The sequence below is a fragment of the Urocitellus parryii genome, chromosome 4 (assembly GCF_045843805.1).
Source record: "Urocitellus parryii isolate mUroPar1 chromosome 4, mUroPar1.hap1, whole genome shotgun sequence".
Lineage (NCBI taxonomy): Eukaryota > Metazoa > Chordata > Mammalia > Rodentia > Sciuridae > Urocitellus > Urocitellus parryii.
Window position 1 is genome coordinate 173,489,835 of NC_135534.1, and position 16,742 is coordinate 173,506,576.

General features: G+C 49.2%; 1 protein-coding gene across 1 annotated transcript; it reads right to left on the minus strand.

The window, feature by feature from the left end:
• Window positions 1-7,606: 7,606 nt before the first annotated feature.
• On the minus strand, window positions 7,607-13,246 carry Aqp3 (aquaporin 3 (Gill blood group)). The gene is made up of 6 exons (XM_026387939.2): window positions 13,086-13,246; window positions 9,854-9,980; window positions 9,384-9,521; window positions 8,907-9,025; window positions 8,374-8,591; window positions 7,607-8,287 (listed from the first exon to the last, which is right to left on the minus strand). The coding sequence occupies exons 1-6, from the start codon at window positions 13,191-13,193 to the stop codon at window positions 8,119-8,121; spliced, it is 879 nt and encodes a 292-aa protein (XP_026243724.1). The 5' UTR covers window positions 13,194-13,246; the 3' UTR covers window positions 7,607-8,118.
• Window positions 13,247-16,742: the final 3,496 nt, after the last annotated feature.

Consider the following 16,742-nt stretch of genomic DNA (forward strand, 5'->3'; position numbering starts at 1 on the left):
GAGTCACTTTCTCCTCACTCCCCCATACATGAAGCTGGGGATCCTCCAGCTGAAGATTACCTCTAGCAGGAAAGTGCTTCCTCAGGCTGGGGCCTACAGCCTACCTCCCCTTCAGGCCAGCCACTTCCTTCTTCAGCCAGTTTCCAGCCCAGCCTTGGCAGTGACCTGAGCCGAGAAGGAAGGATGAGGGTGGTAGCAGACATTCCAGGTGCCTCCTCAGCTATGGGGTGGGGGGTGTCTCCATGGAGATGAGCAATGGACTGTATCCAGATGATTATCAGGGCTCCCAGAGTTCTCTCTCCCCTCCCCCAGCTAGACCTCCTTGGATCTGAGCACCACAGGGAAGCCTAGTGTGAGTCCACTGCCCTTCACATGGGCTTTCAACAAAGGTGAAGTGGGTATAATCCCAGTGACTCAGGTGGCTGAGGCAGAAAGATCCCAGGCTCAAGGCCAGCCTGGGCAACTTTGTGAGACCCTGTCTCAAAAAATAAAAAGAACTGGACATATAGCTTAATGGTAAAGCACCTCCTAAATTCAATCCTCAGTACCAAAAAAAAAAAAAAAAGAAAAGAAAAAAAGAAAGGAAAGGTGGAGTGCTGGCTGGTGGTGTAGCTCAGAGGTAGGATACTTGCCCAACACTGCTAAAAAAGAAAAACAAGATGGAGGCTAGAGAGCAGTGGAGGGTAATTGAAACAGGACAGGGAGGTCAAATTAGTCCATTTTCAACCCACTCACAACCTCACAACCCCACCCCACTGTCGCATAAGACTCCCACATGAGTGCTCCCTAGGTTCCCAGTGCTTTGGCTGGGTGGAGGGACAGGAGGCAGCATAGACATTTTTTCTGATCTCCAAACTGTGTGGATGAGCCAAGTGAGGTGGCACATGCCTATAATCCCAGTAGCTCCAACAAATTCAATGCCAGCCTTAGGGGACTGGGGTTGGGGCTTAGTAGTAGAGCACTTGCCTAGCATATGTGAGGCACTGGGTAGAATTTTCAGCACCACGTGTAAATAAATAAATAAATATCCATCAACAACTAATAAAAATATATTTTTTTTAAAAAAGCCAGCCTTAGCAACTTAGTGAGGCCCTAAGCAATTTAGTGAGACCCTGTCTCAAAATAATAAAATAGAAAGGGCTAAAGTCTGGCTCAGAGGTAAAGTGCCCCTGGGTTCAATTCCTAGGACCAAAAAAAAAAAAAAAAAAAAAAACAGAAGAAAACAAAACCTATGTGAATGAGAACTGGAAAAAGTCTCCAGAGTCACAGTAATTGTCCTGATTTCTGCCTTTTGGGGTTTTTTTTTTTTTTCCTCTTCTTCTTGTCAGTACTGTGTATTCAACCACTGAACTACATCCTTAGCATTTTTTACTTTGAGATAGGGTCTCACTAAACTGCCTTGAAGTTGCAATCCTCCTGCCTCTGCCTCCCAAGTCACTGGGACTATAGGTGCATCTTGCCACACCTGGCTTCTGACTTTTTTTTTTTTTTTCACTAGAGATTGAATCCAGGGGCACTTAATTACTGAGCTACTACTGAGCCACATCTCCAGTCATTTTATTTTTTACTTTTGAGACAAGATCTTTTTTTTTTTAATATTTTTTTGAGAGTGAGAGAGGAGAGAGAGAGAGAGAGAGAGAGAGAGAGAGAGAGAGAATTTTTAATATTTATTTTTTAGTTCTCGGCGGACACAACATCTTTGTTGGTATGTGGTGCTGAGGATCGAACCCGGCCCACACGCATGCCAGGGGAGCGCGCTACTGCTTGGGCCACATCCCCAGCCCTTGAGACAAGATCTTGCTAAGTTACTTAGGGCCTTTCTTAGTTGCCAAGGCTGGCCTTGAACTTTTTATCCACTGCCTCATCTTACTGAGCCTCTGGGATTACAGACATGCACCACCACACCTAGCCTCTCAACCTCATTCTTGAGGAGCAAGCATTATGACTGAGAAACCTTAGGAAGAACTTCCTGAGAGGAGGCTATGAAATAAGAGTTTAAAATACAGATTAAGCTGGATGCAGTATCGCATGCTTGTAATGGTAAATTTGAGGCTAGTCTAGGCTATTTAGTGAGACCCAGTCTCTAAATAAATAAATAAAAGCACAGTTCTCCTGTCTGACCGAGGGATCCTCTGGCTTTCATGGGGTGTGGCTCAAGTGCAAGGTCCTGGGTTCAATGCCCAGATTGGGATTTTTGCTTTTGCCCTCAAACTTCCTAGAACTGACTCCCTCTCTAACCCTATTCATACTACCTCTAAACCCATGATTTATCACTCCCTACCCTCAACCCCCATCAGCTCCCCTGAGCCCCACAAGATGATGGGATACCCAGCTGTTCCTTTCTCAGCATTCTGAGCTTTCTGAAGGAGGCTCAGAGTGAGAAAGGGCCTCCAGCTTCCAACTTTCCACACCCCAGTCTTCCCAAAGAAAGCTGACCTCACTTACTTGGAGGAATTTAGGCTAGACTCCCAGGTGCCTTATGCCCCGTGGAAGTTCTAAGCTCCTGGAGTGGAAGGAGTCGGCCTGGGGGGTGTCAGATGTCCCCACCTCCAAGGCTGGCTGCAAGCTCTCCCTTCTTCACAGTACACAGGGAGTTTACAAGAAGGCATTGCCATCACCCTCACCATCTTTGTCATCTTCACCTCTTCTTCTCTAGTACCTACTCCTCCACCTGGCACTGTGCTGATACATGCTAATTCATTTAATCCTCACCTTATGCAATCGAATCAGGTAGGTACTATTTTACAGATGAAGAAACCAAAGACTGAGAGGTGAAGCCAAGGGTCCAGCAGAAGCAGGCTGCACCCTCAGATTGCCTAGCTGAGCACTAAGAATGTTGCTGAAAGCTCCGTCCTTGTCCCTGATGCCAATCCAATATCGAGGACAGAGTTGAGAAAAAGGAAAAAAGAAGATTTATTGCTTTGCTGGCAAAGGAGAAACACAGGGGACTCCTTTCCCGAAAGCTGCAATTCTGCCTATTAGCAGGAACAGGGGGCTTTTAAAGAGGTGAGTCAAAGGCTACATTCCACGTGTGTTCTCTCTTGGAGTTGTAACTCACTTGTTAATCTGGGAGATAGTGATTTCTGAGATACTCTAATACCATCCCCAAAGTCTGGATTACTTCATTCCTATGATGGGTGTGTACTCCGGGGACAGATAACTCTGCCTAGGATGGGAAAGAAAGGTAATCCTCTTTCCCCTGAGATTAGGGAGAGGGAGAGATTAGGAAGGAACAGGGAGAAAGGAAGAGAAAAAAACAAGTCTATTTTAAAAATAAGTGGCAGAGCAGCAAGGGTTATATTCAAAGCATAAAGTGGATCACTGTTATAAGTACAGGCAGCCATTGCCTTCTGGGATGTAGTAGAAGCTGGAGCTCTGGAAAAGGCATGAATACCAGACCTTTCTTCCCCCACCCTCCTGGCTCTCTGATTTTCTAGCTACTCAACAAAGCCAGGTGGAAGCTAGAGGCAAAAAAAGCCCAGGTGAGGTGACCCATGGAGATGTGCTGGACAGAGTAGGGAAGAGACTGAATCTTGGCGAATGGAGACTCTCACCTGCCCCAGGCCTCATGGTTTGAACACTGGCATTCTGGATTCAGAGCCCTGTTCCCTGAGATGTCACCAAGTGCTGTGGGGTGGCAGTGATGAGGGTGAAAAGACTGGACTCTAGTCTGGGCTCTTCTGCATTGCACTGTTCTGTGACCCTTAGTGAGACCCTAGGCTTCAGTTTCTTCTTTACACGCACAAAAAGGAGGTGGTCCTTCTTGGCACCTGCCGTACCAAGGTGCCCAGGTCACATAGCCTCTTTGCTCTTGCTGCCACCCCCTCTCTTACCTCAAATAAACATGTCACCAAAAGCCAAAGCCCCAGGCATAGAGACCTTCTCTCAATTCCTAAGAAGGCCATTCCCAGCTATTGGGCAGATATACCCACTCCTTTCTGCCCCTTAGGACTCAGGTATTCTATTGGCAAATCCTTTCAGCCTCCCTAAGAGCTCTCTGTCTCTAAGTCTCCTTCCTTCACACTACCAGCATTCCCCAGGCCCTCATCTCAGGGACCCCACCCCAGGGAGCACTGGTTCCCACCTCCCCGTGAGGAAGTGCAGGCTCTACTTAGGACAGTACCTCCATAGACCCATCCTTGGGGAATCTGAGCTGTCTATGGCCTCTGGGGTCTCTGTACTGGGAGGAGTAGTCCCTTTTCTCCCCTTCCCACCCCACCCAACTCTACCCCACCCATGTTTCTACAAGCCTAGGGGTGCCCCGCCCAGATTTTCAGAAAAACAAAATTGAGGAGAAAGAGTTAGCAAGGAGAGAGCTCATTAACAGGAATTAAAGAGGATGAATGCCCTGGGGTAAGACGAGTGAGCGGGACTGGGCTGGCAGGAAAGTCAATCAAAGGTAGAAGTTGAAATGTGCACTGAGTACACAGAGAGACGTACTCCAAGGTGCACAGGGTATTCACTTAGAGGTACACAGAGAGTCAGGCAGTGGCAGACAGAGCCAGAGACACTCAGCCAGAAGCTCAGACACGTGAGAATGTAACTCAACATATTGAAAATCAGGCCCACTCAGAATCACTGAGAAATGGACATTGCATATGTGCACAGGGACAGTCACAGAGGCAGATGTGCAAGGAAAGACCAATCAAGCTCAAGTTTCAGGGAGGCTGATTTCAACTGGAGCAAGTCAGAACTTTAAGAAAGTTCAGATGCTTCCCAAGTGGACTGTGGAGAGAGCTTGGTGCAGAAAGGACAGTGATGGAGACTTTGGTGAGCCATGGGATGTGGCAATGCTTCCAAGGGGTAATTCTCTATGACTACCATAGAAAACAGATTACATTGAGTGGAACTGATACATTACCACATTCCTGTAGGAGGTGATGTTTTCTTTCAAGAACTAACAGCCAGAACTGTCAAAGGAAGGAATCACTTGGAGGCCAGGTAGAGAAGCAGGGAGCTTCCCTCCTGTCCCTGGAGAGGTTACATGATAGTTGCATGGCTCCAGTCCCCACTCATTGCTCTTGATCCTGGCCAGGCTTTGCCCTTTCTCATGAGATCTGACCCTCCATTCAACACACCCTCTTGCCCTGTACACCCATGTGTGGCACCTCTAATATCCCTCCTCTTCTTCCCAAGAGCCTTCTAGAATTGAAGCAAAGCAAGGTATCACCCCACTCTTCCTCCCTCCCCTCTCTCAGGAAATTCAGAACTGTGGAAGGAATTTGAGGTGGAACAGGATGTTGAATTCAATGATCTTTAAAAAAACAGCCTTTAGCATCCCTCCGCTACACATTCCCCCACTTCTGCTTCCCCACCCCATCTCTGCTTCTGCAGGAAAAAGCCTGAGGTGACATTTTTGTGTATTTACCATCCATTGGTCGCTGTGTTAAGTCCTTTTCATGAATTTTTGTTCATTACTTCCTCCTTGTTAACCCCCAAGTCACAGATAAGGAAACTGAGTTCCAGGGAAAAAATATGAGCACTCCCAGGTCACACAGCTACAGAGAGGCCAAACTGGGTCTGGAATCCAGGTTCAACTTCCCATTAATCATGGCACCAGAAGGCCTCCCGCCAGATCGGTCAGGGTCAACAGCAGAATTTGAAATAAAGGGATGACAGATGACATGGGACACACAGGGGAAGAAAGCAGGGTGGGGGCACCAAAGGTGGGACTGGTGTGGCTGGAATGAAACTGGGCAACCACATTCTACTCCTAAGGTTTACCCTTTCTCCCCTCAGGGCCTAGGAAAGGGACACTCCCTCTGGCTCTGGTCCCTCCAACATTCCAGACACGCCTCTTGGGAGCTGGGGACAAGGAACAGTTAGAGACCCAAGGTGGAATTGCCTCCTCCCACCCCTACCTCCCAGTCAGAGTCCTGGCTGTGTGACCCTGCATTTGCCATCCACTCCTCTCTGGGCCATGGTCTCCTCATCTGTGAAGAGGCAAGAAGCTTTAGCTGGCTTAGCCTCTATTAAGAGCACAGTTCTGTCTGACCTAGGGATCCTTTGGCTTTCATGGGGTTAACTTTGCATGTTGATTTGGGGAGGGAAGCCTTCCCTTGTATTCATGGTGAAACTTAAGTAGGGCCCAATAAGGAAGGCGGAAATGAGAAGAGATTCCTGGGCACAGGTGTGCAAAGCCCCTTATGTCCCTGGGCAGTCAAGGTGCTGGCAGGCCTCCGTGTAACCCCAGCCTGACTGATCATAGAGGGGCTTCAAACCCTTCAAAAAGGAAGTTGGGAGAGAATGGAACAAACATAGTCATGGTTTCTGGGCTTAGGCAAGTTATTGTAGAATTTGGTGGAAGAATAAGAAAGAGCTGGGGTATCTTACTTCTTGGAGGATTTTTATTAAAATAAGTCAGGAAGATTTTTTTCTTTTTTTTTAATTTTACATTTTTAAAAGTTTTTATTTGTTCTAATTAGTTATACATGACTGTAGAATGCATTTGGACACATCATATATAAATGGAGTATAACTTCTCATTTTTCTGGTTGTTCATGATGTAATCAGGAAGATTTTAACCAACAAAGACATGAGCTGGAACTTCAGAGGGAAGTCCCCAAATAGGAAAACACAGAGTTGGTAAAGCAGTCTGGGATAGGGTAGATGGTGATGGGATGAATAGGGCCAGGGGCTACATTCTGAAAGCCCTGAATAAATGGCTTTAAACTACCTCCAGATAGACAAGGAGAACCATGAAAAGAGTCCAGTTTCAGCAAAGGTTTCCAAAAGATCTCTGAGGGCTTCAGAGACTGAAGGCATAGGCCTAGAGGCAGAGAGCCTGCTTAAGGGGGTCATAGCTGAGGTCTGGGTAGAAGTGAAAGAGCTTAAACAGTTACAGGTAGCAGAGGACAATACAGATTCCCAGTCTATTGGTCTCATCCAATAATGGGGAACTCACTCCCTCAGTTCTTCCTTCAGGCAGCTCTGCCTGGGAGATGGTTCTTCCCTCCACGGGGCTCAGCCTGCCTTCCTATGATGATGTGTGGGTGCAGGGACTGAGTAGATGTCATTCACTATGCTGAATGTGCCATGAAGGATAGAAGCTGGGAAACTTGGCAAAGAGTCAGTCTGACCTCTCTGTGTGACTGACCCCTCTCCCCTTATTCAGGACTAGAATATAACCCCTAGGGTACCCAGACCAGATTAGATACCCAGCTAGACCCACTGGGAATTTGGGACCAGACATACCACTGGAAACTTCTTAAGCAGCCTCAGAAAAAAACAGCAGAACAAAGCTATTTCCACAATTGGCAGTTTTAGAGATACATTTTATTGTTGTTGTTGATTTTTTTTTTTTATAAAAAGCAAAGGAGTCAAGTGAAGGATTAAAGGAGTGAAGACCCTTAAGTGGAGTCTCCCAACCTCTAGCCCTAAGACAGTAACATCTACTATATATATATATATATTTAAAAAATAAAACAAAAATAAAACATAAGCAAACATGAAACTTGTGACCTGGACGTCCCCTGCCATGCCTATGTTATGACAGAAACATGTTACACAGTTCCTACTCAAGGATACCAGAGATCCAGACCTGAGCAGTGGTCTCCACCTCCAAATCCCACCTCCCCCAAACCTAGAGAAGCCTCACTAAGAAAAAAGGGCAGATACACACACATACTCAGAAAACACACATTATGTGGATCCTCCTTCATGTGGAGCCCATGAAACATGCACACCCTGGCGCTGTCCTCACAGGTGGACACATCGCCTTCATTGTCTTCTCCCTTCCTCTTGGCTCCCAGCACCACTAGGATCCTTTTGGGAAAGTTTAGACAAGCTTGGTCCCTTGCCCTGAATATCTGGGAAATTGTGTATGCACACACACACACACACACACACACACACACACACACTGCTGCCCATTCTCTCCCTTTGGGAGACAAAAGAATGTACTGGCCCTTCACCCTGTCTCACCACAGCTTGAGGGTGGTGACCTAAGGTCCTATTGGCAGGGTCCAGTGAAAATCCTGGAGGGGGCTGTCCAGCAGGGTAGCATTATCAGAGGTTCTTAGCCTGGGAAGGGAATCATGAGGGGGCTTCTAGGGAGTAACCCCTGCACAGTCAGTGGATGCTCAAGGGAAACGGCAGTGAGGGATGGCTGCTGCCCATTCAGACTTGCTCCTTGTGCTTCACATGGGCCAGCTTCACATTCTCCTGCTCAGTGGAAGGTGGAGGCTGCTCCAGATGGCAGCCAATCATGAGCTGGTATACGAAGACTCCTGCAATGGAGCCCAGGAGTGGAGAGACGATGGGCACCCACCACCAGTGCCGGCCAGTCCTGGGAGACAGATATACATAGTTAGGGTAGGTGGGGCAGGGCAGAGGAGAGGCAGCCTGGGGTAAGATGGTTAGGACTGTACTCACGTGAAGACTTCTGAGCCCCAGCCAGCAATGGCAGTGAAAAGGCGGGGGCCAAAGTCCCGAGCAGGGTTGACCGCGTAGCCAGAGTTGAAGCCCATAGAGGTGCCAATGACCAGGACCACAAGGCCCACGGTGAAGGCCTCCAGGCCTCGGGGGACAGGGTTGTTGTTGGGGTCAACAATGGCCAGCACACACACGATGAGGGAGGCTGTGCCTATGAACTGGAGAGTGGGGAGAACAGGGTGAGGGAAACCCACTCCCTCCCCTTCTGTCCTCCATGTTGCCTGGAGCTAGAATCCTTTCCCATCCCCTGACCTATAAAGCAGTGGCGCTGATATCTTTGTGAAGCTAAGAACTCACTGGGGAAGTCCATGCTGTAAAAGAAACTGCCACCATGTTCTGATGCAGGGTTCCCCACATATTGAGAACCCCTGTTGTTGTTAGGGAGTTCTGACCCATAGCCAGCCCCTAAGCAAGAAGAGCCACTTTTCCCTCCTCCCTGTATTCTCTTCACATGTCCCAAAGCTCATACATACCTGGTCAAAGAAGCCATTGACCATGTCCAAGTGTCCAGAAGGGTAGGTGGCAAAGATGCCAGCTGTGCCATTGGGGCCCGAGACTATAAGCTCATTGTTGGCGAAGCTCCAGATTGCATCTGGTGACAGATTAGACCCAGAGTGGGTGAGGGCAGAGGCCTGAGCATAGCCCCCGTCTCAGGACCAGCCCTCCCCTCTCTTCCAGGAGTCTTGGTTAAGCAGAATCACAGCTGTATCATTCTGGAGGCACAAGGGGTAGGGTGGGGTGGGGTGAGGCAAAGGGCCTGACACTCTGTTGTTGCCCAACTCGTTTCTTTCCCCTCGTGCCCCCTACCTTGGGGCCTGTGCATGAATGAGTGAGTCATGAGCCTGAGGCCTGGGCAGGCCCCAGCTGTCTGTCATTAAAAGGCCTGGTGCCAACAGGTCCTAAGTTGAGGGAGGATGGCAGTGGAAAAAGGCAGGGTGTGGAAAGCTTACCATAGTACAGCCCGAACACTATCCCAGCACCCAAGAAGGCTCCCAGCGTCTGAGCCAGGGTGTAGATGGGCAGCTTGATCCAGGGCTCACGCGCGAGGAAGCACATGGCAAAGGTCACAGCAGGATTCAGGTGGGCCCCTGAGCAGAGAAGAGACAGACCCTATTATTTACAGCCTGCCACAGTGGGGAGAACAGCGCCCCCCCCCACACCACCACATATTCTTCCTCTCTGGCCCCTATGAAAAGAGGCATAGAGAAGGGTTTCTTTATAGAATGGCAGTTGGACTATGTAACAGACTGGCTAGGATAATCTTGGTGAAAGTCAAAGGTTCTAAGTGTCAGTTTCTTCACCCTCCTCTCCTAAGAGCCCAGACAAAGCTGAGGCCACTGCTCTGGCCTGTCCTTGGAAACCTCCTCCTCAATGGGACACCTGGTGGGAACATGGACTGAGGGTGAGGTCAAAGCCTTACCAGAGACTTGTCCAGCGACGAGGATGCCCAAGGTGACAGCAAAGCCAAAGGCCAAGTTGATGGTGAGGAAACCACCATGGGTGCCCCGGCTGAGCACCACCTGGGCCACTGACCCACAGCCAAACATCTGTGTCAGGAAACAGAACAAGGCAGAAAGGGTGAGGCCCCTCTAAGGCCTAATAACACTCACTCCAGAGGAAAGGAGTGGCGCTAGCAACCTCCCCCTGCCACCACCAAGAGTACTGGAAGTCCCTCCTGGAATCCAACTCAAATCCCTTCCACTCCCTGAGAAAAAGAGGACCTACTATCTCACCCCTCATGTTTCAGTTCTAATCTAATAGGACCCTCAGAAAGAACTAAAAGTAGGTCTATGTCTGGGTGCCCAGAAGATGGTTGAATCATATTCTTTTTTTCTTGAGTCCTAACAGATGGTGGGTATAGGAGAACAGCTTTCACTGTAGCACAGCTTCTGCCCTAGCACTTCTGGCCTGGCCCAAGAAGTGACCCCTAGTTGCTCAGATTGGGGGAAGAGCTCAGGTGGTGACAGGGGGTACAAAGTGTATAGGAGGGGGCCAAAAGTGAGGTGGAATTCACTCTTCCTCAATCTAGGAAGACATGGCCCTTGCCATGTTCCCCTTTTAGCACCCTCGCCTCCTTGACATGTCCCTGTCCCAGTATCCCAGGCATCTTGTCCCAGTGCCTTCTCTCTCCAGCTGTCCTGACCTCTCTACCCTTAGGGATTCGGGTTTACCACTTATTTGGAGGTACTAAATGCAGGGATCTCAGTGGCTCCTTTCTTTTTTAAAAAAAAATATTTATTTATTTATTTTTAGTATTTGGCAGACACAACGTCTTTGTTTGTATGTGGTGCTGAGGATCGAACCCGGGCCGCACGCATGCCAGGCGAGCGCGCTACCGCTTGAGCCACATCCCCAGCCCCTCAGTGGCTCCTTTCACTGAGACCCAGGACAGAGAAAGTAAGGAGATTAGTTCTAAATTTCTTCCAAGGATGGGGGGATCAAAGGAGAGCAAGGTTCCTAATATTCTGCAAGCACAGAATGTGCTATGTTTATTCTTCTTGTATAAATGCAAAAATACTTCTGCTCCAGTTGTAATGAGCTGTTGCCCTGATCCCCCAAAGATCTTTCAGCCCATCTGGGTCTCCTCTCTGACTAAAGCTGCTATGCTGACACAGCAGGCAATTTCTGGAACTGTGCTGAGGGCCCAGTTCCTTCTAATGGGTCAGTGCCTATACACTGTGCTGTTAAGCATTTTGATTATCATCCCTCAGAAAGACCAAGAGATAGTGGGAAGTCAGCAGTGGTAATGCAGGGCAAAGGTGTGCAGGCAGGTGAGAGCAAAGATCAGAGATTATGAATGTATTGGGCAGGGGGGGGCAGGCACATGAGGGTCTGGGGCACTGTGCCCAGCCAGGCTCGGTTCTTTCCTGCCTGAGGCCCAGACCTGGCTCCATCCCAAGAGGTCTTGGAGGGAAGATCTTTCAGAGCCAGTTCCACCACCTTGGGACTAATCTTCCTCTTCCTTCCCCACCTCCCTGCCCCCAAGTTCTTGGTAAGCACTCCCCCACCCCCACTGTACTAGGACCCTCCAAAAAAAGGGACTTCCCTCACTTCAAAGACAACCCCAATTCTGTTATCACTAGCTCTAGGTCCCCAACGTACAGAGGTATAGGAGGCTCTCATCCACCTGCTGGGGGGAGTCCCCCAGTTCCAGCCCCTACTGTTATGGGCAGCACTTGAGGTTCTGCTTTTCACTGACACCTGATGCCTCACATCTACCTGAGCCTGAAAGCTTTCTGCACAAACCTAACACCCTCCTTTTGTGGTCTGGGATAAGCCAAATGATCCTGGGGCTCAGCATGGGGAACGACTGCTACCTTGCAGGGGGGAGGGTTTCAACTGAGACTTGGGAAAGGATAAGGAGTTCCCTCTATGAAAATGGAAACACACTCCCTTGTCCTGGCTGCTCCAAAACAGGTGGTTGGACTCAGAAAGGGAGTGGGGGTTCCAAGGCAAGACGGTGATAAATGCCTCCCACTACTCCCTTTTTGGCACAGGGAGCAAGAGAGTGGGGAAAACTGATAGCACTACTAGTCTTATGAAGCCAGATATAAGTCTAAGCCCTCCACTCCCCATGGAGCCTGCTCCACCACCATCACCACCACCACCATTTGGAGTAGGCTTCCCAGAGTCCTACTTGCTCCTAGCTAAACTTCCTAGTCCCCAGGGAGCTAGCTAGTCTGCATTACCTAGGAGTGGGGTTAACCCCAGTAACCCACCCACTGCAATAGAGCAACAGAGCTCAGAAGAAAACAGGTGTGACCATGTGAGTGACTGAAAATCAGAAAGTAACTGGGACAGGAAATGAAAACCATAACTGTTACATCTGCCAGACCCAAGAAGTGCACAGAGAACCACCCAGGAAAAACCTGAGCGAAACTGGTGTAATGAGGAGTAACTGGGATTGAGGAGAACCCCAGACAGGGGGAAGTACCTCCCTCAGAGATCCCATGGCAGGCATAACTCACAGGGCCAGCAATCTTCTGCACAGAGACTGACAGCTTCTGCCTAGGTGACTGATAGGATCTGGGAGTCACTTGGCAGGAAGGGAGAAACTTTTAGTAATCCCATGTCTTTTGCTAGGGCCCAGCTTCCTTCCATAGCCTCCAACCAATAGGACCTATCTTCCTACTTTGCTGTCTGCAGCTTATGTGGCTTGCGCCCTCTGCCCCCACCCCTTGGTAAACTGTCCTCACTTCACTGCAACTTTTGGACTTTCTGAGGCTTAATTATTCATTAGGGGCCAGACACAGGACCCAAATAATCTAATAGGGGTCCATTTGCCTCTATCTTCACTGCCTCACAGGGCTTGGACTCTGGGAACCAACCCAAGGAGACAGGAGAAGGAGTGGGAGGTCCCACTCTGTAAGGGTGAGTTCCCCCCGGCCCCCAAGCCTGTGCTGGGTCACCACTGGAAGGGTAAAGAAGCAGAACTGTCACTGGGGAGTAACAGCTGTCATTCTGGCAAGAGGCAGAACTGTCAGAGCTGGGGTTACAATTGTGGGGAAGAGGGCTTTCCCTCGGGGTGAATCCTGGGGGTCAGAGCTGGAAAATGGCTCAGGGCTATCTTGAAACACAGCCCCTCTGGTGAACAGGGGATTGGGACACGCCAGGGCTGGAAGGAAAAGAGCTGCCTGGCTCTCTCCACTCACCACGAGGATTAGGGTCCCCAGGCACTCCGCCAGCGCCTGGCGAAGCAGCCGGTAGCGGATGTGAAGCATCTCCCCGCAGCGGGACACCAGCTCCTTCTGTCGACCCATGGCTGGGCAGGCGGCGGCGCTATCCTGCAGGCGGCGGGCGGCGGGCGGCAGGCGGCAGGCGAGCCAAGCACTTGGCCTGGAGCGCCTGGTGGCGCCCTTTATAAGGCACGCCGAAGACACGGCCACGCCCTCCCGGACCCCGCCCGCGGAGCCCCGCACAGGGCGGAGTAGGCAGCCACCACCCACGGCCTAGCCTGGGGGTGAAGGTGGTTGAGGGACTTAGGGTGTGAGGAGATTTGAGGATGGGTTAGCGCCCACCCTTAGGAGAGGGAGTGTCGTAGGGACTGAGAGAAGAAAGACTGAGGGCTTCTAAGAATTAGCAGGTGTGGTCTAAGTGTGTGTGGAGGCAGCTTGCAGGACCACTGGGGCAGGGACAGAGGAGCTGCCAAAGAGACCTCCTGAACCCATGAGGTCTCATGATTAGCTGTGTAGACAACCCACTACTTGGGGTGACAGGACACGTGTTAGAGAGGAAAAGAACCAGCCCCAGCCCTACCTATGACTGGACCCAGGAGGTCCTCAGGTCCAGAGGGCTAGAGGGAAGAAGCTGTGGACCCCAAGTGAGAAAAGACCTTCTCACAGTCCAGACCCAGGTGGGGACACAGAACATATGTGCGGAGTTCCAGTCAGAGGTCACAGGACTTCTTTTTAGTTCTATAAGAACATGTCACTTGTTGCATGTGTTGACCATCTGTGTCCACACTTACTGTAGGTCCTGTGTGCCAAATCATACTTGCTGGGCATTCCTCGTGGCTTGGTTGAACATAGTCTTGTGAACTGAACTTGTCACATGTGTACATGGGTTCACTATTCACATGATTCCAGAGGCTGAGGGGCAGTTGTCTGGACATGCCACACATACATCTTGCCAGCCAGGTGAGTTCTATTGTTTGTTTTTTTGGGGGGTGGGGGGAGGGCAGGGTACTGCGGATTGAACCCAGCAGGGCTTAACCACTGAGCCACATCCTCATCCCTTTTTTATATTTTATTTAGAGACAGGGTCTTGCTGAGTTGCTCAGGGCCTTGCTAAATTGCTGAAGCTGGCTTTGAACTCATGATCCTCCTGCCTCAGCCTCCTAAACAGCTGGGATTACAGATGTGTACCACCATGATCAGCTCAGAATTTTACTGTTTTTAACCCTCTCCTCTCCCATTCTGGAGATCTACAGATCTCCCAACCAAGTCTATCACTTTAAAGAGACTGAAGAGCTGGTGATATAGCTCAGTTGGTAGAGTACTTGCCTAGCATGTGGAAGGCACTGGGTTTGATCCTTAGTATCACATACAAAAATAAGCAAATAAAATAAAAGCATGCTGTCGATCTACAACTGTGAAAAAAAATTTAAAAGAGATTGAGCTGGCCAAACTACGTGTCAGCTCTATCTGAGGGGAGATCATGGGGAAATATTTGTGCCATAGATATATATATATATTGGGGGGTAGGTACTAGGGATTTTAACCCATGAATGCTTTACCACTGAGACATATCCCCAGTCCTTTTTTATTTTTTTGAGAGAGGGTCTCACTAAGTTGCTGAGGCTGGCCTTGAATTTATGATTCTCTGCCTCAGCCTCCTGAGTCCCTGGGATTACAGGCATATACCACCACAACTGCTTTTTTTTTTTTCTCTCTGTGCTTGAGACTGAATCCAGGGGCTTATACATTGTAAGCATGTGCTACCACTGTGCTACATCCCCAGCCCCTATGCTGCATTTAATAATCAGGAAATTGGCCTGAAGTTGTAGCTCAGTGATAGAGTGCTAGCCTAGCATGTGCAAGACCCAGGGTTGGATCCACAGTGCTGTAACAAAAAGAAGAGGAAGAGGAGGAGGAGCAGCAGCAACTGAGTTCTGACAGCCTGGGCCCGAAGCAGGACTCAGAGCAAATAACCTGCTCTCATCCATGAATCTTTGGCAGCATTGCCAGGGGAGACCAAAGAAACCACATTTTCCAGAGGGACTTAGTCCATAAGGGCCCCGGGATTTGTCCCTTGAGGAATAGCTATCAGGAGGAATGGCTGTCAAAAGTGAGGACTCCCAGACCCAGAGGCAGTTCATATCCAAAGAAGTGATGTTTAGAAAAATATGCACAGGGTTGCTGGGTGTGATGGTTCATGCCAGCAACTCAGGAGGCTGAGGCAAAAGGATCACAAGTTCAAAACCAGCCTGAGAAACTTAGGGAGACTCTGTCTCAAATAAAAATAAAAAGATTGGGGTATAGCTCAGTGATAGAGCACCCCTGGGTTCTATTTCCAGTAAACCCCCCCCTCAAATAAAAATAAAAAGATTGGGGTATAGCTCAGTGATAGAGCACCCCTGGGTTCTATTTCCAGTAAACCCCCCCCCCTCAAAAAAAGATCTGGGCACAGTGTGGCATGCTTGTAATCCCAGTGAGGAGGCTGAAGCAGAAGGATGGCAAGTACAAGTCCAGCTCAGCAATTTAGCAAGGCCCTAAGCAACTTAGTGAGACTCTGTCTCAAAATTTAAAAAATAAAAAGGGCCAGATGCGGTGCACATTCCTGTAATTCCAGTAACTCCGGAGATTGAGGCAAGAGGACCTCAGCAATTTAGGAAGACCTAAGCAATTTAGTAAAACCCTGTCTCAAATATTATATAAAAAGTGTTGGGGATGTGTTTCAATGTTTAAGTGCCCCTGGTTTCAAATCATGGTACCAAAAAAAATTTTTTTAATAAAAATAAATAAAAAGGGTTGGGAATGTGGCTCAGTAGCTAAGTACACTGGGTTCAATTCCCAGTACCGAGAGAGAGAGAGAGAGAGAGAGAGAGAGAGAGAGAGAGAGAGAGAGAGAGAGAGAGAGAAGCAAAGAAATACACAAGACCCTGAGCTCAACTCACATGCTCATAGGATCGCATTTCACATATGGGAAGCTGGCTCACACATATACGGAACCCATATATGAGGCTTCTTACAGCCCTTGGCCCAGAGAGATGCACCCTCTGAAGACACTCCTCCCTAGGCTAGGAGGCCCCATGGTGAATCAGGGAGCCATCACTGAGTGCCTGCCCACTGGCCCTATTGCCAGCCTGTGACTCAAGATGAAACCATAGACTCCTGGTGCCAGAGCTCCGACCACAGGCTATGGGAGTGGGGGAAAACCTCTTTCTAGGCTACCCTCTCTGTTCCTCTCAGCCCCTCACTGCCTCAAGTGGGGCGGCAAGGGCAACACAGGGCAGAAATTCCTCAATACGGAAAGAAAGAAATGGGGAACCCAGTCCATAGCACCACACCCTGTGGCATTCTGGGCCTGCTGATAGCTAAATGTGGCCTGGAAAGCAGAGCAGGGGAAAAAAAACAGGGACAGCTCTGCCACCAGCAGGCACACTCAAGGTCCCTGCATACACATGTGTTTGTGCTCAGCTCACTTGGGTGGCATGAGGAGGGGATAGGTCTCCACACACAACTATGAATTTGTATTGTCTTGTTCACATTCAGTAGCATTTATTTACTGCAGTTCTGGAAATTGAACCCAAGAATGCTCTACCACTAAGCTACATCCCCAAAACTTTTTGTTTTTTATTTTGAGAAAGA